Here is a 22,771-nt window from a genome sequence, read left to right on the forward strand (position 1 = left end):
CCAAACTGCTACCACAACATGTTTGCAGGGGATTCCACTAATTTGCCAAGTTCTGCAACTGCAAGTTCTCTGAGCTAGGTTCACAACAAATTTGTCTTGAGTAGCTCCTTCTCTTACCCCATAACAAAACCCACCATCCCAGTATGCATTCCAACCCCTTGCCCATACCTTGCATTTTTCCAACTTTTGTTGGATCCTTGGGCATAAAACCATGTCTTTGTTGGCAATCTGATCCCTTTTTTTATGAAGCCTCTCCGTCACACCTTCTCTTATGTCTTCTAGCATGGTGATTATTGGTTTATGCCTTGAGTTGAGAATGTAAGCATTAAACACCTCACTCATGTTGTTATCAACACTGTCACAACATGAGAGTGGGGTGTAAAATGCCCTGCACCACTTTTTATAGTTCCTGTTCATGAGATCATCTGCAGCATCTTCTGAAATAGCTCTCATTAACTCAATGTCTGCAATGAATTCATTCTCAGTTGTACTTTTTGCTATCTTCCAAAACTGCTTTCTGAATTCCAACCCCCCACCAAAGACTGATCTGAAATTACAATATACATGTCTTGCACACACCCTTGTCACAGCTTCAGGGAATGTGTTTGCAACAGCAGCAAGAAGACCCTTCTGTTGGTCTGACATAAATGTGTACCCTGCCCCACCTTGAGTACCTAAATCTGACCCTAAAAGCTCTAAAAACCAAGTCCAAGAATCAGTACTCTCAACCTCCACCACTGCCCATGCTATTGGGAACATTTGGTTGTTCCCATCCCTCCCTACAGCAACCAAAAGTTGACCACCAAAAGGGCCCTTCAAAAAGCATCCATCCAAGGAAATGATCCTTCTACACCCATCAAGGAATCCCTTTCTAAGAGCTTCAAAACACAGGTACATTCTTTCAAACACATTGGCATTCATTTTCAATTTCACTGTATTTGCCCTGTTACTTCTCAGAATTTCAGCTGCATATCTTGGCAGCAAACCAAATTGGTCCTCATACTCACCAACAATGAGTTTCTGTCCCAATTTCCTAGCTCTAAAAGCTAAGTACCTGCTAACTTTCAACCCCTTTTCAAGCCAAACAGTCTCTATGATATCATGCACTTTCATGTATGGGTTGACTTTAAATTTGGTTTGAAAAAACCTAGCTACCCACTCAGCTGTCACTCTCTTGCTTGTTGGTGCCCTCCCACAAGTATGTTCACCAACATATGTCTTAACCATGAAATTTCTCTTCCCTTTCTCCCAAGATGCCCATATCCTCCAAGGACAACCTTTGTCCTTGCTCTTGCAATGTCCACCAACCCTGTTTTTGTCATTCCTACTGAAATGGATGTCTCTCCCACTCTGAATACAGTAGTCAGTAACAGCTTTCTTGAATGTTACTGAATTCTCAAATGACTGACCAACAAAAAACTTGCTACAACTCCCTTCAGACCCTCCTTTTACAGTCTTGTGAGTGTTACCCTCAGGGTGGACCAAGTACCCACAGTCATCCTCATCAGATGACTCATAAGGGCTTTCAGTCCCACTATCTCTCTCAGAATCAGATGCATATCTTGAAGGATTTGCCCCCTTTGAATCTGCTACCTTTCTCAGCATCACTAATTCATCCTCATATGATTTCTGTTTCTGTGTCTCTTCATTCAAGATTCTTCTAGCATTCACAATCTCTGCATCATCCTCATCTGACCCCTCAGTATCATAGTCTATGAATGGATCAGTACTCCTAGGCACACCACTATTCAGAAGTTCAACAAAGGAACCATGTCCACCTACTCCAAAACCTATGTGTGCAGGTACATGTGCATCTTCATGTTCTGTATACACTTCAATAACCCTAAACTCCAACAACAGTGAAAGAAAGAGGTCACAACACCTATTATCAAACCCCATAAACCTTATACCAGATTGAAAATCCTTTCTGTGATCCAAGAAATGCAGCTTAACTATATCTTTATACCCTAGACTGTCAATAACTTGTTTCACATACACAGAGTCAACATCTTCTGGTATGTCATCAAAGGTGTTGACTCTTCCCCCATTGTATATTAGTTGACCCTCATCTTGAACCCATTCCCCACCATGATGAACTATTATGCAAGGTTTCAAATGCATTTGTTCTGTTATACAAAGACATATTGTTCATCAGTTCATTATATTCATATGTCAGTAGACTATGTGTATCCATATCCATATATATATGTGGCTATATCATAAATTATATCATAAATTAACAAAGTAAAGCTGCAAATATTGACACAAGTTCATACATATTTACTAAATTCATCCATTTCATTAAAATATGTTCATTGCATCCATACAAAAGGTAGGCTGAACAACAGCCTACAATTAGCACTACTAATCTGTCATGGCATAGTGACAAGCAACAACTTCTAACTTGTCACAAAAACCTACCATCATCAACAAAAACCTACACATATGCCATGACAGAAACAACTAAAACAGAGTTAATTTTTTCTTACATCAGATTAAAAAAAAAAAAAAAAAATCAACTTAAGCTTAAACTAGCAGCATCCCAACAAAAAAAGCCTTAACATGCTGCACCTAAGACACCCCCGCCCTCTTGCAACTACTCCTCCTTGAACAAGAGTGGGAACCCGTCAAAGTAGATGGTCATGTCCTTGTTCACCCACGCATGGAGGTCGCGGCCATCATTGAACAGGACGTCGTGGAGGATCCACTCCTGAATAGAAGCCCTAGGGCCATGGAAGGGGTAGCTGAAAGCCATGTGACGAAGGCGCCACCAGACCCGCCACTTCTTGCAGGTCTTCTCCACACTATCCTGGTCCTCCCACAGCAGGCGGCTGAAGATGTGTGTCACCAACAGATCCTGCTGGCTGAAGAGAGGGTGTGCATCAGCAAGGACGTCCATACCTAAAGTGCAACATTTTTTTTTTACCAAAAGTTAGTGAGGTGTACTTAAACTAAGCCTCTCTTCAACATACAACCCACACACCTTACTTTCTCCATTTTTTAATAACAAATTCAACACTATAATCAGTATTCTAATCTTTGTTTAAGCTAAGTCAAACACTTTACAACAAAATAAGCAACAAAAAACAAATGTTATTCATACGAAAAAGACAAACATCCACTTTTTTGAACAACAACACAACCAAGAAGTACCAGATTCAAGAACAAAAAGACAAAGAATGAGAATATACCTTCTCCTGAGTTCCTTTTAGCAATTTTCCTGTCTCGTTGTTCAGCAAGATCAACGGCTAGCCAAGAAGACATTCGCAACTTTCTTCTTTTGGAGTTTTTTTAATGGTGTAAATGATGAAGGTCCCCCCCTCCTTTCTACTTGCTTTTATAGGGAAATGGGAGACAAAAGGTTGTCTGAAATAAGGAGTTAGGGGTAAAAATGGGAAGGTTGCCAAAGAAGCTTCATGAAGAGGAGTTTCCCGCCACAAGTTGCTCAGCCTTGATACAAGAGAAAGCATCTTTGCACATTTACCAAAAAGTTTCATCATTGCAGCATTTTCCAAATTTAAAAAAAAAAAAAAAAATTGGATTACCGGTTTAAACCGGAAATAACAGGTAGCTCACCGGAATATTCTCTCCGATTGGTACTCTCCCAAAGTTGAGTACTCAATTTGCCACTTCTGAAAGTTGAGTATCCAATTTGCAACTTTTGCCAAAGTTGAGTACTCACTCTTATACTTCACTCGATGTTCAAAGTATAACCTTGCCTTTATCTAATAACAGGTCATTTGACTTTTAAAATCAAAACTTATTGATTTTGACCACTAGTTTCTTAAAACATATATAAAGCATAGTATGACAATACCATACCTAGAGTTAAATCTGACTTATTCTAGTTAATGATTCTTTGAAGGTACCAAAAAAAATAAAAGAAACAAGCACATAGTACTCATACATCACTTAAATTCCTTTTATATCAACAATGGTCATAATAGCCAATTCTAAATCAGGAAACAACAATTCAAAGACATCCAAACGCATTATTACAATCTAACGATCAGATAAGATGTTTTCAAGTGAGAATTTATTTTTAGCTAAAGGTTAAAAATCCAATAATCCACAATATCATAGACCCAAAATGCAAATCAATCATTAAACGTCTTAATCCCATAAGTGGGGTTGGCTACATGAACCAAAAATGATAGACCCAAATTGCAAAGGTATTCCCAAAAAATTAAAAAGCACAACTTCAGATTTAAAATGAATCAGATGAAGAGAAGATAGTACAGGCATACTTGTAATAACGAACATCCAGTAATTAGCAGCTGATTTATTCTGTTTCTGTCCACTTCATTACCCCAAATGAGCCTAAAGTCCCTTGTCAGAATCGGTTTGATAGAGGCTTGATTTACTGCAGAATCAGCATATTTGAGCAGGCTTGCAAAGAGTTTAGCTCTCTAGATCATAGCCCTTTTAGTGTGGAAAGTGCCCTCAGAGTATTATACATTACAAATTCACAATCACGCAGGCCTCAAAGTACATGTAAGTAGCAGGCAATTGAACCTTCCATGGAAATATCTTTGAGGTACTGGTTAGTCCATTCATACGAATCAACAATACTTGCAAACCATGTAGATCTAACCACAGCTACAACTTGCACAGACAGAGCAGCCATTTAGCAGAGCATCAAAAAAGATTGCTACCTTCAGACCACCTTATACTCAAAGATCCTAACCAAAATGCAAACATGTGTCAATTTAATTACTACAGACCTAATGCAAACTTCCATTTTAAGATCAATAGGTTTAATATTAAAAAAAAAATAAATAAAAATAATAATAATAATAATAATAATAATAATAATAATAATAATAATAATAATAATAATAATAATAATAATAATAATAAAAGAAAAGAAAAAATAAAAGAAAAAAAACTAAATCACTGATAGATGTGATAAAACAAGTAATAGACTAACAACTGGAATTGTATCAGTGCAAAACACGAATCAGCTTCTTATAAGTTCAACAATAAGCAATGAAATATTTGAGAGCATAACTAATATAAATATTTGCCAATTGCAAACACAACACAGAAATCAAGATGAAAACAGCCAATGAACAACAACAAACTATAACATAGATAAATTTGTAACCGTTTGATGCCTCAAGTGTCGGAACAGAATAAAACACACTAATTCAAGATCTCAAGTACAACATCTTTAAACTAGTTAGCTTTTGCCAATTCCATACATATCAAAGACATAGCCAATGATTCCATACACATCAAAGACATAGCCAATGGAAAGATGATTGGACTGGTCATAAACTCAGGAATTTTGGAGACAAGGAAGCATTCTTGAATTTCTTCAATTACTAAACATCTCCAAGTAGTCCATTCCATTACATAGACCAAATCCATTTCTGAGAAAGTAGAGTTTGAGGACCTAGTATTTTACAGATAACTATAGCTGGTACCTGATACAGATACCTATATCCAACATCACAGAAATTCCTCAGTTCACCTTGAGGTTATAATACAGGTAAACATGTGATAGACAAACATAGGCACGAAATCTGAAGAAATAACAATCAGATAAAACACACAAAAATTTAAATATATAGAAACAAAATAGAATAAAAAATAAATAAATAAATAAATAAAAAACCAGGTAATCAAGCCCAACGCATACAGATTCACAAGCTTTTTTTTTTTTTTTTAATTATCAACAATTCTTAAGTTGTAGCCTAATAAAAAGTCATATAGATTACATGTAAGAGAATTTCGATATACAAAGAGACAGGATAAATTCTTCAAGGCTGGTTATAAACATTTCCCTAATAGTTATTTATCAATTCTCTTTGGAACAATTGTGTTACATGACAAAGCTATTGGGATATAATGAAAATCCAATTAGTTTTGCTTGTTCTTAAGAAACTAATTCAACAAAGTTTTGGAAGGAACATACGTTTGTTTCACACAAGAAGAATATTGCAGATTTTCACCCATCAGGGCCGTCTTAAACATCATTGGCCCTGGTCACTTGAACTTGGCAACGGACTTTCAATTAAAAAAAAATAAAAATTCATCTAGTGCATGCTACGTACTTCTACCAAATTTGAACCTTACAATGAAGATACATAATCAATAACTAGTATGCTTTGTAATGCAAAATTGCAAACTTGCTAATGTATGATTGTATCAACCTCCAAAAAGAAAAGATAAAAGCCATATATAGAGTTTGCAGACTATTGAAAAAAAAATTAAAGCCTTCATATATAAAACCGCTACAGTATATAAAAGTGCTGATGAATTTTGAGAGGGGAGTGATCATAAATTGGTAAAAAAACAAAAAAGTGAAGAACAGATGACATGACTAATTATAATTGGTAACTGTTGAAAATTTAATGTGAAAATAGAAGGTTGAAAATCTCAAAGAGAGAATAATTAAGAAGAAAATGTGTGAGTTTAAACACAATCAATCAATCAATCAATCAATCAATCAAAGCCTTAATCCCAAAAGTGGGGTCGGCTAACATGAACCAAATTTGATTATTCCGTGTAGTCATCAACATAAATCTTTCTCCTCCATCCCTTACGATCCAAAACTTCATCCTCACGTAAATCCATGCACTTCATATCCTTCCTCACTCCTTCCAACCAAGTCATCTTTGGTCTCCCTCTTCCTCGTTTAATCCCTCCATGGTCCCACTCTTCCACTCTTCGCACCGGTGCACCCTCGGGTCTCCGTCTTACATGTCCAAACCAACGCAGACGATTTTCCCTTAATTTATCTACAATGCCCGCCACACCTACTTTCTTGCGAATAACCTCATTTCTGATTCTATCTCTTAAAGTGTTTCCACACATCCACCTTAACATGCGCATTTCCGTAACCTCCATCTTTTTAATATGCTCTTTCTTAGAAGCCCAACATTCTGTACCATAGAGCAACACTGGTCTTATGGCAGTCCTGTAGAATTTTCCCTTCAACTTTAAGGGAATGCTGCGGTCGCATAGCACTCCCGTGGCCGCTCTCCATTTAAGCCACCCTGACTTAATCCTGTGGGTCACGACTTGATCAATGTCACCATTCTTCTGGATGATCGACCTTAGGTACTTAAAACATTCACTCATGGTCAAATCCTTTCCATCCAAACTCACCACTTCATTGCTTGTCCCCCTCTGAGTGCCAAAACGACATACCAAATATTCAGTCTTACTCCGACTTAGCTTAAACCCTCTAGATTCCAACCTTTGCCTCCATTGCTCCAACTTGACATTAACCCCATCCTTAGTCTCATCCACCAAAACGATATCATCTGCGAACAGCATACACCATGGAACCTCATCTTGAATTGGTCTAGTTAATTCGTCTAGAACCGTTGCAAAAAGAAAAGGGCTTAATGCAGACCCTTGATGCAATCCGATTGTAATAGGGAAATCTTTTGTCAACCCTCCGCATGTCCTCACATTTGTTGACACATCCCGATACATATCCTTAACTAGGTCTACATACCTTCGTGGGATACCTTTCTTCAACATTGCCCACCAAAGTATCTCTCTTGGCACCTTGTCATATGCCTTCTCTAAATCAATAAAGACCATATGAAGATCTTTCTTCTTTACCCTATAAAACTCCATCATTTGTCTTATCAAATGGATTGCCTCCATAGTAGATCTCCCAGGCATAAAACCAAATTGGTTATCTGAAATGCTTGTGCATGCCCTCAACCTTTGTTCAATCACCCTTTCCCACAACTTCATAGTATGGCTCATAAGCTTAATTCCTCGATAGTTAGAACAATCTTGAGCGTCTCCTTTGTTTTTATAAACCGGGACCAAGGTGCTCTTCCTCCAATCTTGTGGGATCCTTGTAGCCGTCCATATCTTGTTGAAAAGGTTTGTTAACCAATCAATACCAATCTTACCCAAACACCTCCACACCTCTATCGGTACCCCATCAGGGCCAACCGCCTTCTTAGGTTTCATCTTCCTCAGTGCAATCTCCACCTCTACTCTCCTAATCCTTCGCACATACTCCATGTTGATTTCTTCATCACTCATAGAGGTATCTCCTATCACAACTCCATTACTTCCATTAAATAATTCATCGAAGTACCCCTTCCACCTGTCCTTGATGCCCTCCTCTTGCACTAGGACCATTTGGTTCTTATCTTTGACACACTTCACCATGCCAATATCCTTCCTTGCCTCTTGTCTTCTCTTTGCCATCTTATAAATGATCCTTTCTCCCTCCTTGGAATCAAGCTTTTCATAAACCTCCTGATATGCCTTTTCTTTTGCTTGGCGAACAGCTGCCTTTGCCTTACTCTTAGCCTCCTTATACGCTGCAAAGGTTTCATCACTCCTACATTTTCCTAAGGCTTGATAGCATTCCCTTTTTTGCTTAATTACTGCTTTCACCTCTTCATTCCACCACGAAGTATCTCTCTGTACCGAAGTTCTTCCCCTTACTTCCCCTAAGACCTCTTTGGCCACTCTTAGGAAACAGTTCTTCATTCGTAACCAGGTCATGTCCGGATCCACCTCTCCATCCCAATCCGCTTCTTCAATTACCTTTTCTGTAAAAACCTTAGCTTTTGCATCCCTTAGGGTCCACCATCTTATCCTTGGTTCTTCTTGTCTAACTTTTTTCTTCGCCTTCTCTTTCAGACGAATAGTCATTACCAATAGCCGGTGTTGGGTGACCACACTCTCCCCTGGGATAACCTTACAGTTTATGCAACTTTGTCTATCTATGCTCCTTGTGAGCAGGAAGTCTATTTGAGTTGCATTTGCTCCATTCCGAAAAGTTATCAAGTGTGAATCCCTCTTCTTAAACCAAGTATTAGCCAAAATTAAATCATATGATTGGGCAAAATCCATAATAGCTTCACCACCGGCGTCCCTCTGCCCATACCCAAAGCCTCCATGGACACTCTCATAGCCATCTCGGCTCGCCCCAACGTGCCCATTTAGATCCCCTCCAATATATAACTTCTCTGAGTGGTGGACACCCTGCACCACCTCGTCTAGGTCCTCCCAAAATTGTCGTTTCTCTTCTGCATCTAAACCCACTTGGGGAGCATAAGCACTGATAACATTCACAATCTCCTTGCCACATAGCAACTTCAGCCTTATCAACCTATCGTTCTTCCGATAGACCTCGATCACCTCTTTTGCCAACCTCTCATCGAGAACCACACCAACTCCGTTCCTAGCTCCACCATTCCTTGTTCTGTGGCTCGTTTCTTGCCCAACATACCATACCTTATACCCCAAAACCAAGCCTCGAGCTCCTTCTCCTGTCCATCTTGTCTCTTGGAGGCACATGATGTTCACGCGTCGTCTTTTCATTACTTCTACCAATTCTGCTGATTTTCCCGTAAGAGACCCCACATTCCAAGAACCAATCCGCAAACTAAATTCTTTTCTCCCACGCTCCCTCCTGATCCCAACTCCAAGTCCTTGATTATTTGACACCACAATTGGGCAATATGGCGCGTCGCTTCTGGGCGACGACCTAGCAACCCTTACATACTTATCACTGCACCCGGGTCTGGGAAGTGCAGCGCGTCGCTCAGTAGGGAACGCCCCACAAAAAAAAAAAAAGAACTAGAACTATGAGAATCAATCATGTGACAAAATTGATCAAGGTTACTCTAATTTGTGCTTTACCCCTACAACAATTACCATGCATTAGTTTTTTTATACAGTAGATTATTATGTGCAACATTTACTAAACAAGTTAATCTCCATTCAACACTCACATGTAAATTTTGCCTAGGAATTCGTGTAAGCTCTTTTATTGCACATAATATGAAACAGAGGTAGTATATACAATGTAACTAAGTTTGGAGACATGTGCTAAGACCCACCTGACACCCTCTATATTCTTTGTATATTCTTTTATCGGTTGGGATCCAATGAGAAGTTTCTTTAAATGAGAAGAATAAGAAGGAAGAAATGTGCAAAAGTTTTTCACTAAATGTACATATTTTTTTCACTAAGTGTGAAAAATTGATTTTCAAACTATTTAAAATTTTGAATTTTCTGGAAAATCTAAAAATATACACATTATGGTCAAAATTTATGCACATTGAATTTCTATCAACTTTTTTTTTTTTTTACACATTTAGTTCGAAAAATATGCACATTAAGTACAAAAATTATGTACATAAAATCCTTCTTTTTAATTGTTGGAGATCAACGAGCTAAAGGTTGCGGTCATTATTACAGAAAAGGATTGTCGAAGGTAAGCCACTGAATACCTAATTTCCCCTCTTTTTTACTGTCGAATTTTGCCTAAAGATGTTAAATTTAGGGTTTAGATGTTATAATTTGGTGAAAATAGTATCAGATGTGATTGAATTAATGGTTTTCATGCATAAATTTCAGGGTTGGAGTTATACTTCCATGTTTGATTGCGTGTTTGTATCGTTATCATCATATGGTAATTATTGAATGTGGTTGTTGTATTTGTAATGTTGTTGTTGTAATGCTTCATAATTGGTGTAATTGGTAGTGTTTTAAGAGTTTTTGCATGTTGTATGTTGCAGATGGATGAGAGAATTCTTAAAATCCATAATCGTGCTAATTGTGTTCATGTAAAGGTTGATGACATAGATACATGTTAATTGATGTGCTTAATGAGATGTCAGAGGAGTTTCATAAAAAGACAAGTTGAATTGCCACATACCCTTGGTTACACTATTGTTTTAGTGGAAAAAGTATATCTTTGGTAGATGATGGGATTTTGATGAAGATGTTTGAGAATATTACACCGAAAGAAATTGATGTGTAGGTTAATTTCTTAGGTAAGCCTACTTTCAATTGGAATCTTGCCAAACTGTGAGAAAAGCACAAAGCACAAAATCCAATTGTTGCCCCACAAGAAAACCTCATTGCTACCCAAAATATACAAGCTGCACCCAACAATGATTCTGGCCCACAAATGATTCCTGCCCCAAACCAAACCCCTCACATGGCCACAATTGAGTCTGGCCCACAACCACCTCCCACAACCACCTCCCAGAAATGTCCAACACATTATTGTTGCAGGCCCTTCTAAACAACCAAGAAAAAAACTTCCTATAAGAAAAAAACCCAACAAGAATTCAGAACCACCCCCTTTTCTGCTATGCCCAGTCAAGACTTTTATAAGAGATTTCTCCTAACTCTCCTCCCCATGTGTCACTGGGTGCACCTTCTGATAACTTGATAACTTAACATTCTAACTCTCAACTTTCATCACCTCCACCCAGAATAAGCCCTAGGTTTTTACAAGGTGGTTCTCCTTTTTCCTCATGGTAAGAAATTGGCACATTCCCTACTAGGTTTAAAGGTGTACCAATCCAGTCTTCACAACCCAAATGCCACTGAAGGTGAAAGTAGTAGGAGTAGGCCTAGGAGGAGAGTCTCACATGTGGTTGTTGAACATGGACAAAGTGATTCAGGGAGAATGGAGAGTGCCTCTGTGGGTCAGGGAGTGACTCTGATGGTGAGTACAACCACCTTTAGAGGAAGATGAGGAAGATATTGCTAGTGAAGATAAGGAAGGATTAGATGAAGAGAACCTAATGGATTTGCTAAATCAAAATTTTTTTGATGGTAATTGGGAGCCATTTAGGTGCAATGAGGCTTTGTATGAGAATGCCGGTGATTATGTGAGTAAGTTGTCAAGAATGGGGAGGTATTTGATGATGCAGAGATTGGAAAGATTAGGTTAAAACCTTGGCAGTTGTTTATTGATAGAGACCATTTCAAGGATGCCCTTAGAGATTACTATGTGCAGGAAGGTTTTAGCTTGGTTGTGAGGAAGTCAGAACATGAAAGATTCACAGCTGAGTGTGTGTGCTGACAGTAGATGCAGCCGAAGAAATCATGCAAGTATGTTGATTGATGGTTGCACTTAAAAAGCATGGCTATAAAAAGCATAAAGAATGGCTTTGCTGGTTAGTTCCAATGGGCTCATCAATGGTTGTAGGGCTCCCAACATTCCAAGAACTAGAAGCAGACAAGCACCATTCATTCCTAGTAGAAGCTTCCAGTCAACCTCCACCATCCACTGCAGCACCAACACACAATGAGGAAGGATACATCAGCCAAAGAGAAGGAAATTATTAAAGAGACTCTGATTTTATCCAATGTCATATGGTCTTTTTCAAAACAATGATTTTTTTAGGGTTAATTGTTAACAAATTCTATTAGAGGGAGTTAATATTTTGGGTTGATTAACATGTAATTATGTTGAAGGGGGTAATTTTTTGGATTGATTATTATGTAATTATGTTGGGGGGTTAATTTTTTTAGGTGTAAAAATGGTGAAACTGATATTATCTTATGTTATGAAATGGTACTCCTTCGATTGATCTTTCCTTATCTTAATTGGATCGTATAATATCAATTATGCACATAATTTGCAAATCATATTCAAATAGTTAATAAATAACAACATTAAACTTCATATATGATAACTTAAAATGTTGTTGGATGTTACATGATAACATCTAAAGAGATGAGACAATAAGACCCATCTCTTTAGATGTTTTGTACTTTTTTTACTTTGGCAATGTTTACCAAACCGCCCACAGTACAAAATCAATGGTAACGACTCCATCTTTAATCAATTCAAACACATAGCTATGTCTGACACCAATGTGTCTTGAATTCCTGTTGTAAACTTGGCTATATGCCTAAGCAATTGTTTAAACTCATGAAATTTATTAGCAACTCGGCTTCTTTGATGCTATGAATACCGATGTCATAGTTAAGTCATTAATACATATTTGCTTCTTAAAATGGACCCTCCTCCTAGAAGAAACAACTCATCTACATGTAGATGAATAATCTTCTTTGATTGCTAGCATTTGAGTATCCTTCTCACATTGATCTCAAACCATATTTAATGGTTTTCTTCAAATACTTTAGCACATGCCTTAAGGCTTGCCATTAAAGCATACTAGGATTAATAGAATACCAACTCAGCTTGCCTAAATCGAGTGCTTGTCATAGCACAAAAAAAACTCTTCATCAAGGTTCCATACTCTAATTATGAAGCTTTCATACTATAATTGTGAAGCTGGAATACCACTACTCAAAACCAACTTAATACAAGGATCCATAGAAGTAGAAACATAACAATTTTTGGATTTCTTTTCTTCAAGTCCCTACCGGTAATGTTTGATGCGGTCGAGTTTCTATTCGGCACGGTTGTACATTCCAAAATCATGGGTTTTAAAAAGTGGCATGCAAAAGAGGAAAAAATTAGTAGGCAACTAAAACTATTACGTTTGCCGATTCACGACGTAACGTAACAACTGAGCTTTTTATTCCCTGTTTCTAAACTTGTAACATCCATGGTTCAAAAATGCGTCCATATCATCGCAAATCAGTCCTTATATAACGGATTTGAAGTTTACTAAACTGAAATTGTCTGATTACGCACAAAACCCCGCAATTAGGGGCGATACAATTGTTTTAAACAAAAACTTTGACAGCCTCAAACATTATTGATAGAATTTTGAAGAAAAAACCCATAAATTAAGTTCAATAACCAAATTTTTGGTGAGAGCTTCCGACTTCTCCATCAAAGATAGTCAATTAAGATGGGCATAAAAATATCATAAGTATTGATTGGTCTTTTTAAATAATGGGATAATTGGGTATGATTGTACGAGTGTGACAATGGAAAGTTAATTCTTTTACTTTTTCTTTAAATTTTTAACTAATCTCATTGGCTACACCTTTTCTCTTACCTTCTTTTTTTTTCCCTTTACCCGCGTGATTCACTGCCCTTCCCCCCCCCCCTTTAATTACTACCACAAACAATAGGAATTTTAATTTTAAAGTATTTGTAAAGAAGTAACAATAGAAATATAAAGGGTGATATCACAATTTCTTTCTAAGTAAGCAAGAAGAAATAAATAATACTTCCTTTGTTTCACAAATATCAAGGAAAATTTGAAAAGAAAGCTAAGAGACCATATTGCCCTTACCCACTACCCCTACTCACTCACCGATTAAAACCCTCCTACCCTTCTCCGTCACTGTCACCTTCACCACTACAACTCTACAACCTTCACCACAAATACAACCCCTTCACTACCGCAACAACACCGCCCAATCCTTGTCTCTCCTCTACGGCGACCACTCCCCCTCAAACCATCTTTCATAGCCAAATTCGACCACCATAAAAAATGCCGTCAACAATAGCTGGCCTATTTTGACTAGATTTTTTAGAAATTGCTGGCTAAAAAATGTCGTCAATGGCCAAATTCGATTGTTCCTGAGCAGATTTTTCAGAAATTGAGAGCATGGTGTATGGTTGAATTTGGTTATGGTGGTTTTAGATCTACAATTGCTGGCCAAATTCAACCACCATGGCCTAGATTTTGGTGAACTTTAAGCACTTTTATAAATTAAGGTGGTGACAGCGCACGGTAGATCTGTGGAGGTGACAAGAGAAGGTGTGAGAGGAGGAGTTTGGAGACCATTGCAGTGGAGAGGGAGATAAGGATGATGATTGATGTTGCGGTGGTGTCTCAAAAATATTGTTAGGGTGGTGGAGATGGGTGGCTGCCATGGATTACATGGAGAAGGGGGAGGAGGGAGGATATGCTGTGAATGATTGAGGTGAAAGAGAAGGGGGGTAAGGTAACAAAGGGTACATGGTTTTAATTATGTTGAAATGTGAGGGTAAATAAGTAAAAGTGTAGTGTTAAATTTGCCAAAAAAAAAAAAAGGAAACAGTTCAATTAAAAAAAAAAAAAAAAAAAAAAAAAAAAAAAAAAAACTTCCCAAAAAGGAAAGGAATACAGGTGACAGGTGAAGTAATAGAGAAGAACAAGGGAAGTATATTCTTCTATCCATCATATATGTCATATATATAGACATAGAGTAATATATGAAGAATCAATTTATACCCCAATAAATTTGATATTCCAAACACTGAAGTTGCACGTTTGCCAGACCACCAGCCTAATCAAGCACGCAACAAAACTTACGAAATCGTCATACTTTCCAAATTTAAATTGAGAAAATCGACATAAACTTGATTTGAACCTTGCCTGATAATTCTGAGGCAAAGCACAAATCAAGTAATACTGTTTTACATTGTTAGCTATTATGTAATTTGTTTTGCATTAATACTAATCCTCATCAAATTCTAATATAATGTCAACTTCATATATTATAGATAAGCTCATTTATTCCATAAATTTTCAACCATAACGTGGAAAAATTACAAAGCACTAAAAAATAATGTTAACCTAATTATGATGTTTCATTACTCTTGAAAATGTAATTTAATCAATGCTCTAAACTTTAAGAGGGTTAGATAACACCCATATAAGTTAAGCCAATTTGTGCATCACATCTTGGAATAAAAAATTTAAACAAAATATATAATAACACTTCTATTACACCACATTTGGCTCATGTCATGTAAAATGATGACATTAATAAAAATGGTGACATCAATCAAAACGTGACCCACATAATTAAGTCAAGAGCTAATGAAATATTATATACAGGTTTGGTGATGATGATAATCCAAAAATTCCTTATACTTTATAAATATTATAAACAAGTTTGGTGATTATGATAATCCAAAAATATATCAATAGAACTAAGTCAAGAGCTAATGAAATAATCCATAAAGAAACGTTTACAGAAAAAGTGATCAGTAACGACTTAACGTAAAATACATACCCATATGTGAACTTATTATGGCAATGTTTAATACTACCTCCGTTTCATAAAATGTGCAACAAACTAGCTTGCACAATTCCCAAGACAAAATTTCTTAAATAAAGATTAGCAAATAGAGGGGCATGTGATTAATTGGATGAGAGAGAAAGAGAACTCCACCAGATCACCACCGCAAACACCCACATACTCCACCAACAATATCAATCGGCTGCAGAACCAGCCACACCACCCTAACCACCGAAACCACCATATACCACCCCATAGAACAAAAATGCAGTATTGGTCGCGATCGCGGAAGCGGTCGCAATGTGGCGGTAACGGAAATGATGCGTTCATCGCGGACCGGAACGCGGTCGTCGCGGCAGGATTTTTTTTTTTTTTTTATGGAGTTATAAAGCATTATTTATTTTTAAAAATATATTTATGTTTACTCAATAATTTTCTATGAATATATAAAATAAGAATTATATCTTTCATATGAGTACAACAGTGTAATAATAATTATTATTTAAAGAAATCAAAATCACTTATATTAGCAAATGAAGATTTTAATGAGTAAGAAAACTAAAGTATGTTTATAACATACTCCTATCACGTGAGTTGTACATTTTATTTCAAAAAAAAAAAGAGAGAATGTGGGGGTCAACCAGTCAAAAGTAAAAGAACCACCAAATAATTGCCACCTGTCTTCCACTACCATCAATTTTCACCTACCCCCACTCACTCATTCTCATCCTCATCTGTCTTCCCCTTTCTCAATCTCAATCTCAATTTTGATCGTGTAGTTGCAGCAAGCTACAACAATGGTGTTTTAGATGAAAAATCCACAAACTCGCGAATTCAAGCTGTTTCACAGGTGTTACAGACGTGTATCGTCCGATACGGCCGAGATTGCGGCGGAAACGGCCGAGAATGCGGCGATTTATAAAAGCCCATTACAAAACGGGAAATCTCATAACGGTGCCTTCAAAATCCGTTACAACTTGGCCGTTACGTGACGTAACGGCCGAGTTTTTATTCTATGACCCACCCTGTCACCGGTTCACCACCATAAGCGCCGAAACATGCATGCCCAAAATCCACCTCACCCACCTTGTAACCACAACCACCCACCTTACCACAACCCAAAACCCACCCAACCAACTCACACCACCAGAACACCCCACCCAGTAACCACCCTCTCACGGTCTCACCACCACTAAAACCCAAAATCACTACCCATAAAATCGAAACCCCACCTCATCACCACCAACTGAAACCCCACGTCACCAGTCACCCACCAACACCAACAAACCAAAACCCCAACTCACCACCACCAACGAATCGAAACCCCACCTCACCACCACTTAGATCTGAAACCCAACTTACCATCACAAAGATTGAAAACGCACAACCACGAAGACCTTACCCTTATTGGTTACAAAAAATTATCGAACCCTACCCAAATTAATTGCGAATTGAAAACTTTGAAAAGGGAAAAGGGAGAAGAGAACGGCAGCGAATCGGTGAGAATGGGCGGCTATGATGATGAGAACGGGCGGCGTGGTGAGAGAAGAGGGAGAAGAGAGAGTATTGCTGGTGGTTGAGAGGGAGGAGAGAGAAAAGTTAGGTGATGTTGGGGGTGGAGGTGGATGTGAGGGAGGAGAGAGAATGTGGGTAGAGAATGTAGGTTGGGGTTTAATTGAGGATAAATTAATTTGGGTTAATAAGTTAATATGTGTTTATTGAACTTAAGTAAAATTAAGTAAGGGTATGTGGTAATTTTGTCAAAAAAAATTTACTAAAAGAGGAAACTTTTAGTTTGTTGCATATAATGTGTAGTTTCCGTTTTTAGAAAATGTTGCAAATTTTGTGAAACGGAGGTAGTATGTAGGAAAAATTGAAAGGAATAATCCCACCTTTGGCACATCTTCTCAAAATAATCCCACCTTTTAGTATTCTAGAAATAATCTCACCTTAACACCCCATCTGCTCAAAATAGTCCTTTTACCGGTTTGTGAAGTTGGTAACTGTTTTTAGAAGGTGATTTGCTACATGTCACCTTCTAATTGGTTCTTGTTATTTTTTTTAATTAATAAAGAAATTTAAAAAAAAATTAATAATCCTTAGCTTCTTCTTCCATACCCTACCGGGGAACAGACTGACCGCCCTCCATGATTCCCTCCCCTTCTCCGATTCCCTCCTCTTCCCCATTCCCCCTTCCACTTCCCCTTCCCCGATTCCTCCCTCCCCCGCCGGACCGATGCCGCCGAACCCAACCGCCTACTCTCTCCCATGCCGAACTTAGAATTTACCCTTGGTGTGTGAAGTTGACTTCTAGTTGCTAGGTCGCCCGAACGCCGGCGAGAAACTCCGATTCGATCTGCCGTCAGTTAGGCGAGTTAGGCGCGTTGATCGAGATGCCTGAATCCCTTCACCGTCGAGACCATACACTAGAACGAGGTTTCCGATTCAGGTAGGTTTTGATTTGGAGGTTAGGAGGGGATTTGGGGTGCGAATTGGACATGACAACCCCTACCACGATAATTAAAATTGAAGGAGAGTTGTGGGATTGAGGCTGGGGTTGCACCTCCGTGGTGATGGTGGGAAGGTGGTCAGTTTAGTGGTGATGGTCATGGTGGTTGAATGAAGGGGGTGAGGTGGAAAATGGTGGGGGACAGGTGATGCCAATGGTAGGTTGGGGCTATGTTAGGATGTTAGGGGATTTTTTCTTTTTCTTTATTTATTTTCCTTCGTTTTATTATTAAAAAAAAAAATATTTACCCGTTGAAACGGTTGTAGGTAAAAAAAGCTCATTTTGAGAAGATGGGGGTATAAGGTGGGATTATTTGTGAAATACACAAAGGTGGGATTATTTTTTAGCAGATGTGCCAAAGGTGGGATTATTCTTTTCAATTTTTCCTAATATATATTACAATTTATTGTTATTAATGCCTTCTAAGAAAAATAAGTGTGAACCATTGCCACAAATATGCCTTTTTCATAAAATCACAAATTGTGTCAACAACATTTCACAAATGCTATAAAGGTAGCCATCTATTTCGAGTTTATAAAACTAAGACATTTTAAATGTGATCAATAAACAAATGCATTAGTTTTTCAAAGTTATAGTTCATGTGAAAATTTATCCCATAAATGCTAGAAATTCCACTATTTTGATTGATAAAATTAAGATAATAAAAATTTAAAAGTGTGATAAATTAACAATGCAACAATGTTTAAATTAAAAGTCCCTATGAAAATTTGCGATAATACTACTACAAGTCTACAATGTCTTTTACACTAATTAGACTTCATAATGCAATGATTAATTGCTATCAAGTTTCATATATTAAAGAATTTCCGAATAAGAAGATACTATGAGAAAGTTATATTGTTTTATTGTTTATATCATAAGATGCTTGCTGAATGCATTTAAGTTTATCTAACATGCTGCAATCTACAAGGAGAGAAACATAGAAATTAGAGATGTGTAGATTCTTTGATATATGAAGAGTTTATTATAGGAAAAATTGAAAATAATAATTCCACCTTTGGCTCATCTTCTCAAAACAATCTTACATCTAGCTCATCTTCTCAAAATAATCCCACCTTTGGCTCATAGTCTCAAATTAATCCCACCTTTTGACTCATTTTCTTACAACAATCCCACCTTTATACCCATATTCTTAAAATGAGCCTTTTTACCTTTAACCTGTTTTAAAGGTTAAATTTTTTATTCTTTTTTTCTTTAATCCTTCTTCCCCTTGTCACCTGAACCACCCATCCCAAAAACCTCCTCAAAAGCCACCATCACCACCCCTTACCAAATATCTCCCATCCCGAAACCCCCTAAACCCAACCCTTCACCAAACACCACAGCCACCACCGAAACCCTTCCCCCCTTGCTTCGCTTCCTCTCAAGCAATTACATTTCATCAATGAATTCAATTGATGAACAACCACCTGCTTCGAACAAATTGAGGGGTATTGATAGAGAGAACGAAGCACAGAGGAAAGAGAAAGCGGTGGTCAGAGAGAAAACGGGGATACGACGGTGCGTGAGGGAGGTGTTGGCTGATTTTTTAAGCACTGGGGTTGGCTGATTTTTCTGATGGCTAGTGAGTATCCTAAGTTAACAACTCAATTATTAGATAATGAATAATCCCTAATTAATAATGAATTTTGATCTTCAATAATCCCTAATAATTTCAAAAATTACTGTAAATTAGGATACTCACTATTAGATAATGAATTTTGATCTTCAATAATTTTTGGAAAAAAAAAAGTACAAGTACTTTTATAAAAAAACAGTAATCATTTAAAAATATTAACTAATCAATAATTATATTTCACTTAATTTATCATATTAAAATTAAGTTTTAATATACATGCAATTATCCGGGGCATCGCCCGGGCTAAAAACTAGTTTAATTCTATAACTTCACTTAATCAGTCTTATTTACCATTTTCAGTCACTAATGTTCATCATTAAATTGTCCTAGCTAACTCAATTCATTAATAATCATAACACTACTTCAGTAAGCAACCACTTCTCACACAAAATCACGCTAAGAGGTTATCTTTCCTAGAGAGGCATGTCTATATATTATTTTGGCTTTGTTGTTATCATCTTGAAAAGTAATCTCGTGATGTCAGGAAATAATGTAGCACAAATAAGATCAAATAAACAACCCAAGTTTAATTCAAAGAGTGAATTTAAAGTAAAAAAAAAAAAAAAAAAAAAAAATGAAGTATTTCTTATGATCCTACTAAGAGTACTCCGTAATATATGTTCCCAAATCCCAGCAGCACAGACATTATGTATCTTGAATTCTAGACTATTCAAGATACACAACAGTGCAACAAAATTAGAATAAAACTGGACCCAGACAAGCCAGGAGTAGTAGCAGAATAAAATCAGATCACAGATCAATTATAAAATTATACATGAACTGGAAGATACAATAATATATGGAGCCCCAGCTGCATTTAATGCCCTATTGAATTATTGATTGAACCTAACTTGCTTTTGTGGTTCTATTCTATATAAATTTTGCCATTGTAACAAGAAAAGCGTTGAACTACTTAACCATCAAAAACAAAACAAAGTCATCCCATCCAACATCAAGAGGAAATTGAAATAAGACACATACTTCAATTACTTCCAGCCAAATTTAGAGGACTATACCTGTAAAATAACAAATGTCAAATGATGAGACTCTATTGGGGAATAAAACTTACCCTTCAAACAGCCAGCCCTTGTTCCCTAGCTTTCTTCAACCATTTCAACGTACTTTCCAATGTAGAATAGGCAGCAGCATCAGTCAAACTTTTACTCTCAACAGCATAATCAAAAACCTCATACGCCTCTGCAACTCTGCCTTCTCTACATAATCCTCTCAAGCAAGTAGCATAAGAAGAAGTCTCAAGAATCACACCTCCGGCTTTCATAGCGCCAAACAATTCCATCCCTTTATCCAACAACCTTGATTTACACAATCCATTAAGCAATGTATTATAGGTGCACGCATTCGGGCTACACCCTTTAGCCTCCATCTCACGAAGCAATCTCATAGCGCCCATAGCATCTCCTTCTCGACACAAACCATTCATCAACGATGTATAAGTAACCGCATCAGGTGAATAACCCACTTCTTCCATAACTTCCAAATACTTTCTAGCCTCCTTAACTCTCCCAGTTTTCGACAACCCAAAAATAAGTGTGTTATAAGTCACAATATCAGGTTCAACCCCTTCCTCTTTCATCTTCTTATAAACCTTGACAACTTCATTACCAAGACTCAAGTTACAATACCCTTTCATGATGGTATTATAAACATAACAATCAGGCTTAAAACCATTCTCACTTAGCTCACTCAACAACCGGGTAGCCTCACGAACATTCTTACTATTACACACATTATCAATCAATATAGTATACGTAACCAAATCCGGTTTCAGCCCAAGTGAATGCCGTAACTCATCAATCACCCTATAAACCATACCCATTGACCTATTCTTACACAAATGCTTAACAAGAAAATTATAAGTATAATAATCAGGGGTCACAGAATTCTTACAATGCAGCTCATTGATAAACTTCACAGCATCCTCGTCATACCCAGACCGACAAAGCGTCCGAACAGCGATATCAACGGTAACCGGATCCGGGTGAAACCCATGAGAAGCCATAAAATCAACAGCTTGTGAAACATGAGAAAGAGGGGAATCAAGGGTTTTTGAATTACACGATTGAGAAATCAAAATGTGCAAGGAAGAACGATCAGGGGAAAAACAAGGTAGGGTTTTAACCATATGTTTGAATAAAGAGAAAGAATCATTCAAAGGGGCAATTGAAGAATAAGATAGAAGAAGGGAGTTGTGAAATTGAAGATCAATTGGGGTTTTAGGGTTTGAAATTAAGGAATTGATTAGCGTTTTCGCATCGGAAAGATTAGGGGAAGTGATTGGAGAAGATGAATTAGGATTTAAGGAGGGTTTAAGCCCTTTTGAGGGTAAAATTGATTTGGGTTTATTGGTGTTGCGAGAGAAATTGGAGGGTTTGGAGGGTTGATTTTGAGGTGGATTTTTGAGAAGTTGGGTTGCTGTTGATCGGAGGGTGGCCGGAATTTTACCCATTTTTCTGGGTTTTCTCTGGTGGAAATGGATGGATTCCTTCCTTTGCTCAAATTTGCTTCCGCATAATAATGGCCCCGTTCTTTAGAGCTGCTCCGCTCGCTATGCTCTGCTCTGCAGTATTTTTAAATAATAATTAATATTTAATAATAATAATTAATATTGTATTGATGATAATAATTTATTATTTTAAATAATTATAATAATTATTAATATTAAAAATAATTATTAATATTAATAATAATTAATATTTATTAATCATAATAATAATTATTATTAATAATTATCAATAATAATCTAATATATATATATATATAAAGGTGAGTTTTTTCCTGAGTTTTTAGTAAGCCATATAGAATTTAATTTTCTTAACGCGCCACGTAGGATTATAATTTATTATTGTGGCCAATAAAATAAGAGATTATTAATTTCTTTTAAAATAAAATAATTTAAATGCCATGTAAGAAAAATTGTCGAATGAGATTTT

General features: G+C 37.0%; 1 protein-coding gene across 1 annotated transcript; it reads right to left on the minus strand.

The window, feature by feature from the left end:
- Window positions 1-2,212: 2,212 nt before the first annotated feature.
- LOC145563997 (uncharacterized) lies at window positions 2,213-22,358 on the minus strand. The gene is made up of 3 exons (XM_081624366.1): window positions 20,890-22,358; window positions 3,192-4,682; window positions 2,213-2,901 (listed from the first exon to the last, which is right to left on the minus strand). Exon 1 carries the CDS (start codon window positions 22,285-22,287, stop codon window positions 20,893-20,895), a length of 1,395 nt encoding a protein of 464 aa, XP_081480492.1. The 5' UTR covers window positions 22,288-22,358; the 3' UTR covers window positions 2,213-2,901; window positions 3,192-4,682; window positions 20,890-20,892.
- Between the last annotated feature and the right edge of the window lie 413 nt (window positions 22,359-22,771).

The sequence above is a fragment of the Chenopodium album genome, chromosome 10 (assembly GCF_948465745.1).
Source record: "Chenopodium album chromosome 10, dcCheAlbu1.1, whole genome shotgun sequence".
Taxonomy (NCBI): Eukaryota; Viridiplantae; Streptophyta; class Magnoliopsida; order Caryophyllales; family Amaranthaceae; genus Chenopodium; species Chenopodium album.

Coding starts and splice junctions, on each gene's coding strand:
- LOC145563997 (XM_081624366.1), bottom strand. CDS start 22,287: ATGGGTAAAATTCCGGCCACCCTCCGATCAACAGCAACCCAACTTCTC.